Source organism: Homalodisca vitripennis, chromosome 1 (assembly GCF_021130785.1).
Source record: "Homalodisca vitripennis isolate AUS2020 chromosome 1, UT_GWSS_2.1, whole genome shotgun sequence".
In the NCBI taxonomy this organism is placed as follows: domain Eukaryota; kingdom Metazoa; phylum Arthropoda; class Insecta; order Hemiptera; family Cicadellidae; genus Homalodisca; species Homalodisca vitripennis.
Window position 1 is genome coordinate 22,394,846 of NC_060207.1, and position 18,852 is coordinate 22,413,697.

The 18,852-nt window shown below is 32.5% G+C and overlaps 1 protein-coding gene across 1 annotated transcript in view; it reads left to right on the forward strand.

Annotated features, from left to right (window-relative positions):
• Nucleotides 1-18,852, forward strand: part of LOC124358093 (lipase 1-like) — a 28,841-nt gene that overhangs the window by 1,992 nt on the left and 7,997 nt on the right. Inside the window, exons 2-4 of the mRNA XM_046810389.1 lie at nucleotides 6,134-6,308; nucleotides 9,038-9,152; nucleotides 18,293-18,539. Of these exons, the coding sequence (XP_046666345.1) occupies nucleotides 6,134-6,308; nucleotides 9,038-9,152; nucleotides 18,293-18,539 (537 nt within the window). The remainder of the gene's footprint in view (nucleotides 1-6,133; nucleotides 6,309-9,037; nucleotides 9,153-18,292; nucleotides 18,540-18,852) is intronic.

Consider the following 18,852-nt stretch of genomic DNA (forward strand, 5'->3'; position numbering starts at 1 on the left):
GAAAGAAACTTCTGCTGCGACAGGACGTTCTGGTTGACAGTAATGCAGGTGCGTTGTCCAAACTTGACGGTATCCTGTACCATAGAACTTTCCTCCACAAGGAAGATAAAGTCACATCCAACTGTTAAGCTTTGTTGAACTCCACAAACAATGTAGCTTACTTGTGTAACAATGTCGATCTTATCCAATTTTTGAGCGGATCTTCAACCACAAGAGATATTGTTGGAAACGCTGCATGTGTTTTTACTTAAATTGAAGTACAAATGTTAAGATTTAATAATAAGATTATTGAAAAAAAATTGAAACTAATAGAAACACTATTTCTGCCTTACCACTAAAAAATGACATATTATTAATTTGTAACTATACTATAAAGATCTTTGTGCCCGTATTTTCTCGATATTTGGGTTGGATAATGTTATGTATCAGCAGACCCGTTAATGCTGATAAATATTTTGAATTAAAAGTTATATTTTATAAGAAACTGTTGATTCCCTGGGTTATGGATACTATGCATTGTATCTTATAAAAAGCATAAATATATTGAACTTATTTTAAACATGTGTATGTGTGTGTGTGTGTGTGTGTGTGTGTGTGTGTGTGTGTGTGTGTGTGTGTGTGTGTGTGTGTGTGTGTGTGTGTGTGTGTGTGTGTGTGTGTGTGTGTGTGTGTGTGTGTGTGTGTGTGTGTGTGTGTGTGTGTGTGTGTGTGTGTGTGTGTGTGTGTGTGTGTGTGTGTGTGTGTGTGTGTGTGTGTGTGTGTGTGTGTGTGTGTGTGTGTGTGTGTGTGTGTGTGTGTGTGTGTGTGTGTGTGTGTGTGTGTGTGTGTGTGTGTGTGTGTGTGTGTGTGTGTGTGTGTGTGTTACAGAGTGTCCCAGAACTCTCCGCCTATATTTTCGGTTATTATTATTGGACTAAAGACAAACCAAAATATAATTTAAAACTTCCGAAAAGACAAAAATTACCCGAGTATTAAATTTGAGGACGGCTTCTTGTAATAAGCTATAATTAACCAAATAATTTATAACCAAAAGGCCTATTTACAGAAAGTTTAATTTTAAAAGCTTTATTCTTAAAATAGATTTAAAAAATTGTTTAACCTAAATGCTTTTAAAACGTTATATTATACAAAAGTCACGTTTAATATATTTTAGTTAGACACTATAATTACAAATCCAAAAATACCAAGTTTAACAAAATTCTGTTGATAAATAATAATTTTATTTAAATAGGGCAGCTAATAAATCTATAAGTTTTTTATTTTAAAATGTACAAAAATCAAACTTTGGGCTAACTCTATTGACATGGTTTAAGATGTGCAGCCAAACTGACACTAGGAATATTGAACATACAGTAGATTGTTAAATATTGAACTAAAATTGTTTATCCAGCAGCAGAAATCGGTCTTTTAATTCAAAACTATTTCTAATGTGTTAAAATAAAAAACTTATTACAAATCACCTGTAAATAAAGTTATTATTTTTGTAGATTATAAATATTTTCATTTCCTTATGTTTTAATCCAAAGAAACGTAAATGCAGGAATAGGTAAAGATATTACGAACCCAGTTCAACAATGTAATTATAATCAGCTAATTAGAGCAGCTAAAATTAAAAACCTGATTGTTGTGGCTCACAAACAATGCTGTCATATTGTCACAGTGGGTTTTGTTTAGTACTCGGATTTTTAATTGCTGCATTATTACCCTTATTTTTCAATCGATTTTCTTAAACTTGATATCGTTGGATTAGTAATTAAATTGTCTCATTAGAATGCAGTAAATGTGACTTATTATAATATTGACAGGTACTATATATATAATTTTTTTCAATAAACATTGAATCACAAAAAGTACTTGCTCCGCCGGGACTCGAATCTGGATCTCTCACTTCGAGTCGCTACTATACGGCCATGATTTATTGTAGAAATATTAGATGTTAATTATTTAATATATAATTTCATAGATAATAACTCATTATAGGCTTGCAGAATATTAATTAACTAAAAAACGACGTTCAGGCATCCTTATAGAAGTGGATTTTTGTTATGGACAAGAAATTGGAGAATTAAGTTTTTTAATATAACTAACTTAAACACACATTTTATTAAATTTCTTTATCATTATAGAAATCTTTGAACAAATCTTTTTAGCAACAAAAAGAAAATTACGTATATATTTTACTATAATTATTTTAAACGACGGGTGTTGTTTGAATGCACATAAATGACTTTTTATAGGAAAGAACTCATTTAATACCTTACGTCCCCATTAACAGGTTCAACTTGTTATTAGCCATCATATTTTGATGCGAGACTTTATTACTTTTAATATATAATCAGTTAACAAAAATTAATGGAAATAAGGGTTTTGAAATACTCGTTTGGTTCTAATTGGTTTGGGGGATCGACAAAATTGTGAAGGGCTACTTACTTTCACACTGTTGACCCACAACATCGTTCGTTACAAATGGTGTCCTACTGAAAACACTCATCTTAATAAGGTTTACGAGTAGAACGCGAGTGTTCTATGTTCGGCTCTCTGCCAACTGGGGTAAACTGTTTGCTGTTCACAAAGTCAGCTGAGAGCAGCTACAAGACTGTTCTGTTAAAATATGAATTTTATAACGTTTAGCTTATTCTCATATTATGCATTAGCTAAATCCATTCATAATAGTATTTTCCCATTTAACATTTAGTTTCAACTAAAACCTGTTTTATTTAATTTAAGCAAAGGACAACCTTGCTTAAATATTTGTCCGCATATACGAGTACATTATTTTAAACCTTAACTTAATGTATGGGATTTGTATTCTAACGTTCCCTAATAAAGAGCATTATTTTTTATTCTAACACACTGGAATATTTTTTTATCTTACTGCACAAGTAACAGATGTATTTTAAACTTAAGTTGCTCCATAAAATGTTTGTTTTTGTTACCTAATTCAGAGTTCTGAAAAACCAGCTGTTGCACGATCGAGTTTTTAGTGCGCTAACATCTAACTCAATTGTTGTTTCATTAGAAGTAAATGCAAAACTACACTTGTTTTAATATGAAAACTTGACAGTATTACTATATTTAGTTATTATGTAATAAATATGTCTGTATTAATTTTGTTTCCAGTATGATAAAAACCGTTGTTCATCACACGGATCAAAAGCTCTTAGTTGTATTTCTGACTTCGGCTTCGCCTCATACATAAAACACGATTGCGAACCAAAAATAACCACTTTTATTCCTAGTGGTGAAAATTATTAATATACACTCGGAACATGATGCGAAGGTAGCTATAATTTTGATGTCGTGTGTCACCTCCACCCGCTTTCGTTCATTAGAGGTGTGGATAAATGTCGTACTTTGGGTTAGTTATTAAAGGAATTCAGCTTAAGAGCTTATAGCAGATTGTCACGAACAGGCTTTACTGACAAAACTTTATTCATAATTGGTTGAACGTTATCGAAACCGACCATTCGAGTGATTGGAAAGATTTCATTTCTGTGTGTCTATATATCTGTTCGCACAATAAACCTTGTTCAAACCGAACTATTTCGAAGACAGATCCTCCACCGTTCTTAATAAGTTTGGGTCTCATGTCTTTGTGTTCAGGGAAATCTGGGTAGGACGAGATGACTTTCAGTATAGGAATGATAAAAAACAGAAGTCTCACCGGAATACATTTCACAGTGCGATCCGACGGCTTGATCCATGACCTAGCATTAGTGAGCCAAATCGCATCACTAGCGAATTCTGTTGACTGGTGCTAATTATTCACCTCAATGGGACATCTGTGTTTGGACTGTCCTTGACCACGAGACCTGAAGGATATTTGTGATGTCAGGTAGACTATCCATATTTTCCACGTGTAAGGATTAATTGGAACGGTTTGGTAATGCAGGTAAACAGATCTTTCTCGACAATCGTTATCTCTTCCACTATTGTATCGTTTATCATTTTCCCCGTCTGTATTGGTGATAATGTAATCTTTCTATGTAAAAAGCAAAGCTCCTCACTCAATCACCTATCTCTAATTCTCCAACTTCTCAATTTCGCAGAAAGTTTAAACTTTGCACACGCATGCCTCATAACTGAAATAAAAAAACCATAGGGGTTTTAAATGGGGTTGCATATCCTTAAAGGACTATACTTTTTCAACTTCTCTATATCGTAGAAAAGATGAGACTTGACACACAAGTGCCTCATGACTCACAAAGAAAATAAAAACATTTTTATGAAAATCAAATCTCTATAGTGGTTTAAATGGAATTTCAACCCCTAGAAGTACTATATTTTTAATTTTCAACTTCCTAATGTCCTGATACGATGAAATTAGACTTTTTTGTTTGAAAGCATGGCTGTCGTAATAAAAAAAAAGATTTTTCGCGAAAATATCAACACCATAGGAGCTGAAATAGGTTTAAAACCCCTATACAAACTATACTTTTTTTCAACTTCGCGGTTTCAGGAACGATGATTTTTAAAATACATGTGCGCTGCACGCAACAAAGTGAAGATTTTTCTAGAAGCTCTACTACGAACATAGGTTGAGATGGGGTTGGTAATACACTTTTGGCCTGAATATACTTTTCAGACCAACGCATGTATATATTTTCTTAATTGCTGCAACAAGGCAAACTTTAATATGACGCCAAAAATATTTTAGACCAAGTAGAGTAGCAGAACGTAGACATTTTTTAGCCGAGTAGGCTTTTGACACCCAAGTATGATTTTGATATTTTATTCGTTACAACAATTCAAACGTGACTAGGGTACCGGAACTTTAAGGCGTGAAAGTAGACACTTTTTGACTAAACTAAGCTTCCCAAAGAGATTATGTATAAGTTATTTTTCATCGTGGCAACAAGGCAAATTCTACACTGGTGTGTGAAATATAATTGATTCTAATCAGAAATGCGTCTTCACGCGTCAAAACCTAAACTAAGAACGAGTAGCTCTTAAAAATTGTTTAAATCATTAATCTGTTAAAATCATTAATTTGAGAGTATTCCCATAAATTACTACTACGAGCATCAGTACATTTTGATGCTCAGTAGTTTGCATTAATTTTGTAAGCGATATTATGAAGATACTGATAATTCGCAATAGCAGCCAATATTATCCAAGAAGGGTATCCTGCTGCATTCTATAATATACGATATCTATATAAATGAAGATGAAGAACTAATATTACCAATGTTAATTAGTCTGAGTGCAGTGCTTATTTTTAATGGAAAATTACTGACTTTAAAAGAACTGGATTTATCCTAGGTTTTCAGGATGAATGTGCGAACCCGTATTTGATTAGTCGAATTAAATGAGAGCATTGAGTTATTCAGAGCTGAAAAATTTAATATCCGTACTTTTGCTTTTGAATACTCAAGAATTCTTTTGCACAGGTTCTCGGATTTTCATTTGTTAAATAGAGGTTGGTTTTTTCAATTACGTCGGTGAGATTATTATTCTTTTCAAACAGCTTTTATTAAATTTGAACAGCATTCTGTTCTTAAAAACCTCAATTATGTTCCAAAGTGATGGAATTTACCAAAACAATTCTTCTCAGTTGCAGTACATTTAGTGGTATTTAGTTGGCGCTGTTTATTTTCATTTACTTTGTGTTAATTATTCTACAACGATTTACTTCACAAATAATTTGTATTATTTCATTATTATAAGGTAGCAGAAGCCAAACCACGTGTCGTAACAAGCTTCGCTGAGGTTACATGAAAAATTTCAAATCTTTAGCCCATTTCATTCCCGAGAGGTCCTACGGGCAGATAGATTTGGCAAACAAAAAATATTTGGCATAAACATTACGCATCATAGAACTCATTCCTGTAGAGATTAAATTTCATGCCAAATATTATATATGAAGAAATTCTTGCTAGGTGATACATTTAGGGATTTTGTTCGTTAAATTGAGTGTCACATAAGTGTTTAAATAATAAATTTCTTCAATTTAAGTTAGTATAAAATGTTGTCGGGGTAGTTAGGCTACATGTGTTAATATGTCACATGTATGAATGAATATCTTACGGGTGTATTGAGTTTGTTAAAATATTTATTTATTCTGTTACTTTTTTTCAGTTGTTGATATCGTACACCTATCACACCTAAAAGTTGATTATGTTTTCTGTTACAGACAGAGCTGATATCCCGGGCTGGATACCAGTCAGAGAAGCACACAGTGGAGTCCCAAGACGGTTTCCATGTCTCAGTGTTCAGGATACCCGGTCCCGGTGCTCCTGTATTCCTGATGCACGGACTCTTCGTCGCCTCCGACTCTTGGGTGCTGCGTGGCAAGGGTCGTGACTTGGGTGAGTACTACACTAGCAGATGATAATGTAATAATATAACTATCAGAACTATATGTGCTGCACGGCTTAAATTGTCCATCGACGGGTGATTCTAGTGTAGAATGAAAAGTAGAGAGAACTAAAAGGAACCAGAAGTGGATGATAGCGCTTTCCTTACCAGTCTATGTCTATAAAATAATATATTGGTGATTGGTTTAGATTTTGGTTCCACACAATATTGTGTTAGAAAGCCTTCCTATTTCTGACGTTTAGTAAAGAAACGTCTTGGAGAATAAAACGAGATAGTGCTTACAGATGATTCTTTTTCCAATGATAGCCTTAATTTAAACAGCATTGGCCCCTAATTATTCGCTATTTTTGATCATACTGATTGAATTATAGCGCTGAGATAGCAGTGATATTGCCTTACAGCGCGTAACTATAGGGGGGGGGGGTGATAAGATAGAAACTCCCCCTCTCCTAAAATGCCTACAAATAAAAAAGAAGATAAATCCAACTTGTTTCAAGTACGGCAATTAAGTGTTTTAGTTTGAATTATGCCTATCTAGTTTATTTTAATTTACGTGTTTTTGTACATTTATTTCACATACACCAGTGTGGTGTGCTCGTCAGTTGGCATCATTTCCCCCAAAGTCAGGTCCCAGTTACGCCACTGTGGTTATTTTCCAGTAACTCGAATACATCAATTCATTGTTGTCTTGAGCAGTATAATTCCTTGATCTTTGGAAATATTTTTTTCTAAGGAAGAAACATATTAAGCGTTTAGAAGTTTCCAGAAAACCAATGGGGAAAGCTGCGACATGAAATATCTTTAACTCAGACTCGAAAATTTTGTTCGGAAAATTAACAATATAATATTGAAATTTGATAGTTCACATTCAGTAGCATTACTGTTAAAAAGTTTTATCTAGTTAAACAATTTATATAATAACATTTTTCTAAACCGCTTGTACCAACGATACAGGCTTATCTTTTCTTTTGAAGTAGAGCGGCCAATAATAACTTTGCCAGCTCATGTAAAGCACATAACGAAGTGTACGTTTATCAATAAATAATTAAATAAATCAATGTAATGATCTATTAATGTTATACGCAGTGAATATTTTCAAATATGTTTACTTAATTATTTATGAACTTATTAAACATATTAGTAAGGAAATTATAGGAGCTTCATAGACAAAAATAGGGCTTACATAACTTACATAACATAAAGTTTTGATTAAGATTCATTGTTTTTAATCATTATGCTAACACATTTAATAAGATGTTTTTTTATTACTGAACCAGTTTTAAGTGTTTGAGTTTGAATTGTCGGAATGTACAATTTTGAATACCCTACACTAATTTTCTACCAAATAAGACGTAGTCAACATTTTTGTGGGTAAATTATTGCAAGAAACGTTGGCAAACATTAGCTTTTTTGCTTGAAAATCCACATTCAAGTTTGATAAGAGAAAGGCGCAAGTGTTGCTTACATCGCTTCTGAACTTGTAAAAAGTTTGGCAGTTATGGGACTTCATCTTCCTTGTCGTGACAGGAAGTTGTGCGACGCTGGGTCTCGTAAAGTTTGTACGACGTACCTGTTTCACTGTCAGCGACACATAACTGAATTGTCAGAGGTGTCATTTCGGCACAGTTTCCTCATGAGCCAGAGATAGTGAAACGCTATTAGTTTTACTACACAATAACAATGTTAACCTCTAACACTTTTCGCGCTGACTTTTGGTTAAATTATGAGGTGTTTTATTTTAAAGGTATGATTAATACGCATCAAACACATTGTCTTGTCAATTTTATACTTCGAAATATTAAATATTTACTTCTAGGATTATATCTCAATTTCCGGTTGTGGTTTACAAAATTAGGACATATGGGAAAATTTCACTGTTCTATACTTACAATAAAGGGTAAAACTGTTCTATTGAACTAAAATCAAGATGCCCGCCAGTTGTCAGTACAGCTGGTTCTTAAAGGAAGCGATCAATTGAGGTTGTCTGGCTTTGAGGAACAGCACTTTAATTTTACCAGCTTTATTCCACTGAACAAAGGATAAATTGCATAATTTAGATAGTAAAATATAGTATTAATAGATTTTTTATTCCAGGATAAAATCAACTCGTATTTCATTTAATTATCGAGACAAATGGGTCTTATGAAGAATGCGTAATGAAGCAGACAATTTGAGAAAGATTTTACATAAAAAAGGTAATGTTTTACCTAAGCCTGTGGAGGTTCTCCATACTTTCTGGTAATATTCATTTCACAAAACACTTTTAATTTTAATGTCTAGAGATTTTACGGATAGTGGAGAAAAACGAAAATTCTTACACATAACAACTGAGTATGCTTTTATAATAATGAAGGCTACCAACAAAGACTACCATATGGGTGAGGTTGGCGAGTCAGAGTTGTTAATAAAATTGCTAGAATAAATTATTTTGCTCGACTTTACTGCTTTCAACCAAGTAAATGTGTAATAATATATCCACATTGTTAAAAACCAAATACAATCCTAGATTCGGTTTCAATTTCACGTTAACTTTTGTTAGTAAAAGGTGCATGTTTTTACTTTTCAGTTTCAGGCACGTTTAAATTGGTATATTGAAACTTGAAGAATGAAAAGAGGTATCATGTAACGTAACTACTACAACCATATGGCAAACAACAATAAACATTATATGCAAACTTCAAACTATCTACATCCCACCAATAAAGTGAAATGTTTGCAGTATTCATGTTGGCTGACCGGGGATATGATGTTTGGCTGGGGGATGCCCGAGGGAATTTCTACTCCCGTAGCCACAACACGTTCACTCCAGATGACTCGGTCTTCTGGGACTTCAGGTTCGTGATAAGTCAAACAGCATATCCACTATTGTATAATAATCCTTTCATAGGTAATATGGAAAATTATACGTCTAAGTCCTGCTTATACTCTTCATTTTGAGTCACAGTGATAGGTCAATCTGCATATTCACTATTGAATAACAATCCTTTTTAGGTAATATGGAAAAATCATACGACTAAGTCCTGCTTATACTCTTGATTTTGAGTCTCCGTGATAGGTCAATCAGCATATTCACTATTGTATAACAATCCTTTTTTTAGGTAATATGGAAAATTATACGTCTAAGTCCTGCTTATACTCTTCATTTTGAGTCACAGTGATAGGTCAATCAGCATATTCAATATTGAATAACAATCCTTTTTTAGGTAATAGGGAAAATTATACGACTAAGTCCTGCTTATACTCTTGATTTTGAGTCACAGTGATAGGTCAATCAGCATATTCACTATTGTATAACAATCCTTTTTTTAGGTAATAGGGGAAAATTATACGTCTAAGTCCTGCTTATACTCTTGATTTTGAGTCACAGTGATAGGTCAATCAGCATATTCACTATTGTATAACAATCCTTTTTTAGGTAATATGGAAAAATTATACGACTAAGCCCTGCTTATACTCTTGATTTTCAGTCTCCGTGATAGATCAATCATCATATTCACTATTGTATCATAATCCTTATGGAGGTAATCCGGAAGTCCTGCTTGTACTCTTGATTATTAGTCTGCATGATAAATAAAAAAGAACAACCACCATTGTGTAACAATCCTTATATATGTCATCGGGAAAATTATACTAATAAGTCCTGCTTGTACTCGATTATATGTCTCCGTGATAAATCAAACAGCACATCCACTATTGTATAACAATCTATAAATAGGTAATCGTGAAAATTATACGACTAAGTCCTGCTTGTACTCGATATGAGTCTCGTTAGTTACTTGTTACGTGAATCATTTATGTAACGTATTGAAAACATTTGTTCGTTTTTTAATTTATAAAACCATCGGAAGATATCTAGGTTTGAGCCCTAACAAATATAAACTGAATTTACTAACTTTTATATTATATTTTATCGTTATAAGTAGTATACTTACTAACTTAAAACACAGATATTTATTTAAAATTAAAAACCAGTAATAAAATGGGAATATTACAAATATTAATAATTATTCTAATATTATTTCTTGCACACCTTTGTAGCATGGTGAATGTGACACACTGATATAAAGCTATATCTTAAAGGTCAGTCTTGGCGGTGAAAGATGTGAACGTGAAGATATAAATTCAAATGTAGATAATTTTACATGTAAAAACAATGTTTGTATTAGTCATAATATTATTATTGAAATCCATTACAAATTCAATTTTAGCTTATACCACTTAAACGTTGTTTTGTAAACATTACTAACCTTTTTAATTGTCTCAAGCTTGTCTTGTCTCAAGCTTTGACACAAGAGATGTTAGTAAAGATTTTACATGAATTCAAGAAAGATATTGCTGCTGAGCTCAAGAACTATGGCAAGCAGTTTGAAGAATTTAGGGAGTCTTTGCAAATGTTCTCAGATACCATAGACAAGGCAAATGAAAATATGAAAAAGCTGACTGAAAACTATAAGGACTCAAGAGCGAGAATCGACAAATTAGGGCTAGTAATAAGGAGCTAAGAGAAGAAGTGGATAGTTTAAAGATGAGAATGAGACAAATTGAGCAATACTCGAGGAAATCAAATATTGAGATTCAGGGCGTTCCTGTAACCAGCAACGAGGACCCTGTCCTAATTGCCGTTGTGGGGAGGAACTGTGGGTGTGGAACTGAAAGCAGAAGATGTGATGGCTGCTCACCGAGTGCCTACATTCAAGCCTAGAGCCATACCACCACTCATCGTCCAGCTTAGGGACCGTAGGCTTAAGAATACGTGCATTGCAGCCTACAAGAAAAACAAAAAGTTAAGTGCTAAAGACATAAACCCAGCGTTCCCGAACAAACATCGTCTACGTGAACGATCATCTGACCCCGGAAACCAAGAGCCTTCTCAGACTGGCAAAGATGAAAGCAAAGGAAATTAACTATAAGTATGTCTGGTGCAATGACGGCAAAGATATTTAAATGAGAAGCGAGGATGGCCAAAGGTGTATCCGAATCGACTGCGAAACAGGACTTGTGTAAAATAAAATAAGTCTATTCACCTACTTATGTTCCTAAGGTATTTGTATTTATTTCTACAGTATTATTTATTTTAATTAAAAAATATGTTTCTAATGAATTTTAAAATATTGAAGGCACATTTATTAATCAGTTAATTACAATTTAAACTGATTAATTGTAATTAATAATTAACTATCAGTATATTCATAGTTAACAACAAATGAATTTGGATGATGAGGAAGAAGTCATTTGGCCAGTCTCTTATACTCTAGATAATGTTTTTCCAGACACTAGTATTGAAGGTTTTACTTTTGTTCATTTAAATTTTAGATCCATAAGAAAATAAATTTAACTTTTTTACAAACACAAATTAATAGTTGTAATAAAAAATTTGACTTTTATAATTTTCAGTGAGATATGGATTAAGTCAGAGGAAGTAGGACTCTATACATTTAGATGGATATAATTTTGTATGCGACTTGTAATGACAATTATGCTTCGGGTGGAGTGATGGTTTATGTTTCAGATAATATCATATGTAATAGCATTCATAGTGATATGAAAAATGCTGACTCTGTAATTTTGAATTTTAAGCTGAATAATATCAAATATACTTTGGTTTCTTTATATAGACTTCATGATTACTCAATTAAAAACTTTTTAGAGGAATTAGAGGTTATATTGAGTGCCTTAGAAGGTAATTTATTGTATTTAGCCGATGGTAACATTGACATTTTAAAAGATAATTGTTATTCAAAAAACTACTTGACCTTAATGAGTAATTATGGTCTTTCATGTTTAGTTAAACAGCCAACTAGGATGGGTAAAGATACAGAAACGTGCATAGATCATGTGTTTTATTAGGTTTAGGTACTTGAACTCTTTTAAAATTGAAATTTGTAATTTAGGTAATATCAGATCATTGTTTAGTAGCAGTCAATTTTAGTAATAACCGTCGTAAAAAGGACTTTAATCCCACGATGAAATCAAATTTTTTAAATATCAAAACGGTTAAAAGATATTTAGAAAGCTCACATTGGGATGAGGTAATTAACTCACAGGATGTTAATCTGTGTATGGATAAATTTTACAGTAATTGTTAATAAAGCAATAGAGGCAGGTACAGAAAGTAAAGTTATATCACGCAGAGAGAGTAAAGCAAAAGCCAAAAGCCCTTGGATAAATAAATAATACTAGACAAAATTAAAAAACGCGTTCGCTGATGATGTTGCTTTTTTGTTTTGGAATATAGATAGCCAGAGATTATGTAACAGTGTAAACGAAACACTCCCCTCCTTCTTGAATAGTTAATGTTTAGAAAATAAAATGTGTGTCAATGTTTCAAAAACAAAAGTTTTTTAAATTTTAAAATGAATAGGCCCTTATTTGAAGAGATCCAATTTAAGTATCATTCATTAAATTGTCAAAGTGAGCCAAATTGTAATTGTCTAGCCATAGAAAATGTGGGATCCTTAAAATATTTGGGGGTTATAATAGACAGGGAATTATCTTGGAAGGATCACATTGAGGAGCTAACAAGAGGATTAAAAAGGGAGCATTCGAAAATTTTATTTTTTGAGGAATATATGTGACCAAAGGCTTTTAAAGATACTCTACTATTTCGCTCTCATAAACTCTAAATTACAATATGGCATTCATTTTTGGGGAGGAACTTTCAAGAAATTTAATAACAAAAGTAAGAACAGTGCAGAATCATTATATTAGGATTATATTTACATAAAAATAAAAGAGAATCATCTTTTAAATCTATTTAATCAACTAAATATATTACCTTTACAACATTTATATATCTTCAAGGTTCTTCAAATTTTATTTATTCGTAGTGGCAATAATGAAACCGAGCTTATAATGCATAATCATAACACACGTAGTAGATCAGCCAATTTATTAAGAAAACCAAAAGTTTCATAATCCTTAATGACAAGATCTTTTTATTTTTTTAGGTGCAAAACTATTTAATGAAATACCAGCAGGCATTAAATTGTGTAGATCAAAAATTAGGTTTAAAAATAATTAAAGCAATGGCTTTTTAACTTTGAGGACACGTCAATACTGATACATATTCTGAGATAGTCTGATTTGGTATATTTTGCTGAATGTGAATAAGTTTGAAATAATATTTTGAGTAAGATTATGCTATTTTTGTTTCTTTTACAGATACTTAGTACAATATTACAGTTCAATCATTATTGTTATTAGTATTTTCTTTTGTGGAACTTTGTTAATTTCAATTTGATTATATCTTAGCTACGACATTTTGTTATGTTACTTATGATGTCACATATTTTTTTATTAGAAGTGAAGCTTTGCTTTTGTCTAATTATGTTCTGACTATTGTTTTTTTGTATGTTGTTTTACTGATTTAGGTAGTGTACATACTGTGTTGGTTAAGATGTTGCACGAGCTCGTCGCACTATTTATTTTGTAAAGGTAGACTCTAAGTTATGTTTTTTTTATGTATTGCTAAACCATCGCAACTGGTTAAAGATGGTTTAGTATTTTCAAATGAGTAATTTATGATTAAATTGTAAATATTTATCGAAAAATAAATCATTATCATTAAAATAAATCATTAATTTGTCTCTTTAAGGAAATATTTAGGTTAATCCTCTCATCATCTTAATCATAACGCAAAAATTGGTTATAAGACCTATTCCGCGATCTGTCACAGTTCGCTTATAACATCTCAGATATTCTAGATGATACCAAAGAAAGTGGAACGGTAATAAAATCTCTCTTCATCAAGAAACTAATAGGAACAATAATATAGCATGTTTCTACTTGTTGCTTGAGTAATGTATGAAGATTTATTGCAATATTCCAGTTACAATATGAAGTTAAAAAAAATGGTTACAACATTGGAGTATAATCCACAACAGTTCTCCGTATAAACAGCGTTTCATTGAGTTCAGCATTTTACCGCCGAGCAGCACTGCTTTGCCATTCTATACCTAAGCAGTTTTCATTGTTCTGAGCTGTTTTATATTTTATTCGTATTCTGATATACTGGCAAAGTTACGTTTCTAAGTAAATAAATACAAACTATAGTTGTGTTTCAGATTACTCATATTTTAGATTCGCCAGTTTGTTGTCAAGTTGGTAACTTATGAAATATCATATGAGAACATACGTTACCGTAGTCATATTGTCTATTTAGGTTTAACTAAATTTGTATAAAATTATTACAGTTACTATTGTTATTAATGCATTTAGTAATTACTTGTTGAGTATAAAACGGGTATTTCTAAATCGATATTATCCCAAAGTATTCTGAGATTAATTAAAATTTTATTTTTTTCTATTTGGTAAACGGTTACATCCATGTGGTTTTGAAGTATAATTTAAACTCTTCACTAAACTAACACTTTTACGTAATTTACTCGCTATTAATCTCTGACAACTGTGAAGAGTTAAACTTATCAACCGGTGTTTACACTGTGGGTCGGAATCCAGATTTTATGGAGACATTTTGGTATTATTAATTTTTTCACCTACAAAACCTCAAAATAAGTAAACTTAAAATGTATTATTCGCCCAAAATCTAAAGTAAACTCAATAAGTAATCGGTTGAGTTACTTATTTTATGATCAGTTCAAATCCATAGTAATTGTTTCTCCACAACAAAATAAGGGTATTCATTAATAGCCCTAACATACTTGTCAACAGAAAATAGTTACCGTTTCCTCCAGCTGTTTATCCGAATTTTATGTACTTTCAATAAATAAATGAATGAATAAGACGTGCCTATGGACTTTAAGGTTGTGTTTTATAATGCATTGAAACCTATTAGAGCTTATTAAGTTTAGAGGAGTATAGAGATTTTCAGCACCACAACGATTGTCTCAATAAATAAAAACTAGGATAAAAATACTATTTATTGATGTTCCAAAAATATTATTTTAATACTTAATATTCCTTTATGTGTTTATTATAATGTTATTTACAACTGTGACTTAATAGTAAAAAACTATTTCATCAAAAAGAAATTATAAAAACTTGTATATTAATTATTAAATATTATTAAATAATTATTAATATAATAATATTAATAATAATAATAATATTAATATATTAAATATTAATTAACTTGTATAGTAATTATTTGTAAATAATTTTGATTACTTTAGTGGTACTAGTCGCCGTCTAAACGCAACTCAAAATGTTTTAAAACAGCTCAAATTGCAATGTATTATCTTAAAAAAACTTTCCAATATATACATGTTAGTATTTTTTTAAGTCTTGCGGAATATTCATTTCCAGATAATGAAGCAACAATATAGTAAAGGTTTTCATTTTAATGAGCAAGCCTTTGTGTTAAACTCCAACGCATCTTTCCGCATGGCCTAACACAATATGCACTGAACTGACATGGCATTGTTTTACCCATGTTTACAAAACGTTGTAAATTGTACTTTGTGAATTAAACATTTTTGTCGAATTAATCAAGAAAGCCCCTTCCTATTTCTCTCAAAAGCCTCAATAAATTTTGTTATATTCCATTCTATGTTATAATAACTTTAAACAGATATAAGAAGATGAATAAGATGTGAAAGTATTTGTAATTATTTACTTATTTTTTAACACATCAATAAAGAATTTTAATAAATACTCATTGCCTTTACCTTTTCGAATCTATTAATTTAAGGTTAGAAGAGAAATTATAAATTAATGCTGCAAACTATCTTATTTATATCAGATTAAATAAAGATTAGCCAACATTAATTTGTGTTTATAATATAATAATCTTTTTTATTTAATAAACTTCAAGCTCGAACAGTTTTCATTGAGAATTTCAACTTTTCTAAATGCAGGTAGACACAATACATAGGTCATTGATTTGTCAAACTTGTTTATGGACTATTATGAACAATGATAAGACGTTCCTTGTTTTAGTTTAAATTAATTACTCGTCAAACACTTGTACATAAAAATTATATATTTCAAATACAATGCCTATTTATTAGAAATAATGTATTAGTGAAATGTTAATGAAATGATTTGTTATACTGGTACAAATTTAGACCATTATTTTACGTCAATGTTCATAATAATGTTTAATAGCAAAATACTCTCAGTCATGTAAAAAGTATTCAAATAAACACTATGTGCAATAAAGCAAATGTGCTTTGGATATATAGTCTATTCTCATTCGGAAAACATGAGCTTTTGTTAAAATATTTCTATTGATTGATAATACTATATTAAACATGTTCGGTATGCACTAGATTAGATTAGATTAGAAGGGGGCACAAAGATTTAGGTTCTAGCGCCTCAACCCAAGCTTATACTCGTACATAAGCGCACTGCAGATACTGTTGTTATTAAGACACGTCAACGCCTGCACCTTCATTATCTGGCTGAGAAATTCCAAATAGGGTCATTCTTCTAACCGTATGCGTCTTACAATCCAAAATTAATATAGGATCATCAATGATGAATCCTGAATTGTGTAGGTGTTCCCTATTGTTTCCCTATACTCTATTGTTGTATACAGTAATGGGAGAAATTGCTTATTATTTTCTAAAGCCCTTCACCCAAGTTCCAACACCCAATTCGTGAACTCAGTGCAATTTCAGTAATATTGTAAACTTGTTTATGTTCAATAATCATCAATTTATTTCAATTATTTAAGGAATAGCTTATCGGCGTTGTCATCTTAGTCTGGATCTCTTTATGGATTACTGGTCTGTGTGGAGATTTCACATCCCTGCTTAGAAAATCGCCCCCAGAGCATCATTGAACATTCACTGGCTACAAAGTTATGTGTTTTTATATTGCAATAACACAAAGGTTCCTGGGCCGGAGATGTTTCGGTGACATTTTATACATTATAGCTGAAGTGGTACAAATAAAACACAATATGATTTACGAATAACATACAAACATAGTAGTATTCCGATACATAAAACTGTGGTTGTTGTTTTATGGACTGTTAAAGTTGTGGAGTACTTACAATAAAAAATGGGGGGATACGTTCTTTTGTTATGTATTAATGAAGGATTGTAAATAGATTATTAGAAATCAGTGTAACTAATCTAACATAATCAAATTTAATTTAAAATGTTATATTTAGTAATTTGAAAAGAAAAGAAATAAATATTATATTTTAACTAACTAATGAGCTCTCGTTTAAAATCTGTTAAATACCATACATAAAGTTGTTTTAAAATACGTTAAAATTCAAAGATCACCGTCTTTTGGAGATATTTCATGGATAACGGAATACACACTCACAGCAACCACGAGTAAACAAATCATTTTTCACAAAGCAATTTATTCAGACGTAATTTATACCTGAGCATTAAGTAAAGTTTAAGTCTTGCAGGAAAGGTAGTAAGGTTTCACAAATATACTGATCAGCGCAAGAAGAAACCAAAGTTCAGTCTAGGAACTGTCAATATTCTATTACTTGAAACTCTATTTCAGACTAGACAGACTAGATGCACGTGCACTTATCAACAACACCAATGTCCAGATTATGGAGTTCCCCAGTGTGCACGAGATGGGAGTGCACGCTCTGCTTACAATGATTGACTACGTGCTGAACGCAACGGACCACGGCAACCTGTGTAGCTAGGACATTGTATGGGCACCACCGTGATACACGTGCATGTGTCGACAACACAAAGGTCTAGATAATTGTGTTCTGCAGCATGCACGAGATGGGAGTGTACGACTTGCCGGCAGTGATTGACTACGTGCTGAACGCAACGGACCACGGCAACCTATGTAGCTAGGACACTCTGGGTACCACCATGATGCACGTGCATATGTCGTCTACTCAAATTTCAAGATTATTGTGTTCCTGCAGTGTGCACGAGATGGGAGTGTACGACTTGCCGGCAGTGATTGACTACGTGCTGAACGCAACGGACCACGGCAACCTATGTAGCTAGGCCACTCTGGGGTACCACCATGATGCACGTGCATATGTCGTCTACTCAAATTTCAAGATTATTGTGTTCTGCAGTGTGCACGAGATGGGAGTGTACGACTTGCCGGCAGTGATTGACTACGTGCTGAACGCCACAGGTCACAACAGCCTGGTGTACCTAGGCCACTCTCTGGGCACCACCATGATGTATGTTATGAGCGCCCGCCGGCCTGAGTATGTGTACAAGGTGCGTCTCATGGTGGGGTTGGCGCCGGCCGCGTTCTTCGGCAGGTACCGCGCCGCGGTCCAGCGCTTCTTTCTCGAGTCTAGCTCCTCCTACTCGGTGAGTTCGTCATCGATCCTCTGTAAGAGCACAACTAAAACCTTAAACTATATTATTTTCTTGTTTTTGGTCATATACAAATCAAATAAATCAGTTCATATTACTCATTTAAAAAATCTCAACTAAAACTGTTATGGAAATATATTTAAAAATAAATATTTTTCGACAGCCACCAAATAATATATGGTTTCGGATGTATTTCAGACTTAAAATTTATTCTGGTATGTATACCTAAAGACTCTTTGCCTCGTAGAAATGAAATGTTTGACCCCCGAGTGAAAGGCTTCCCTAACGCTCAGCCAGAAAGGGTTTA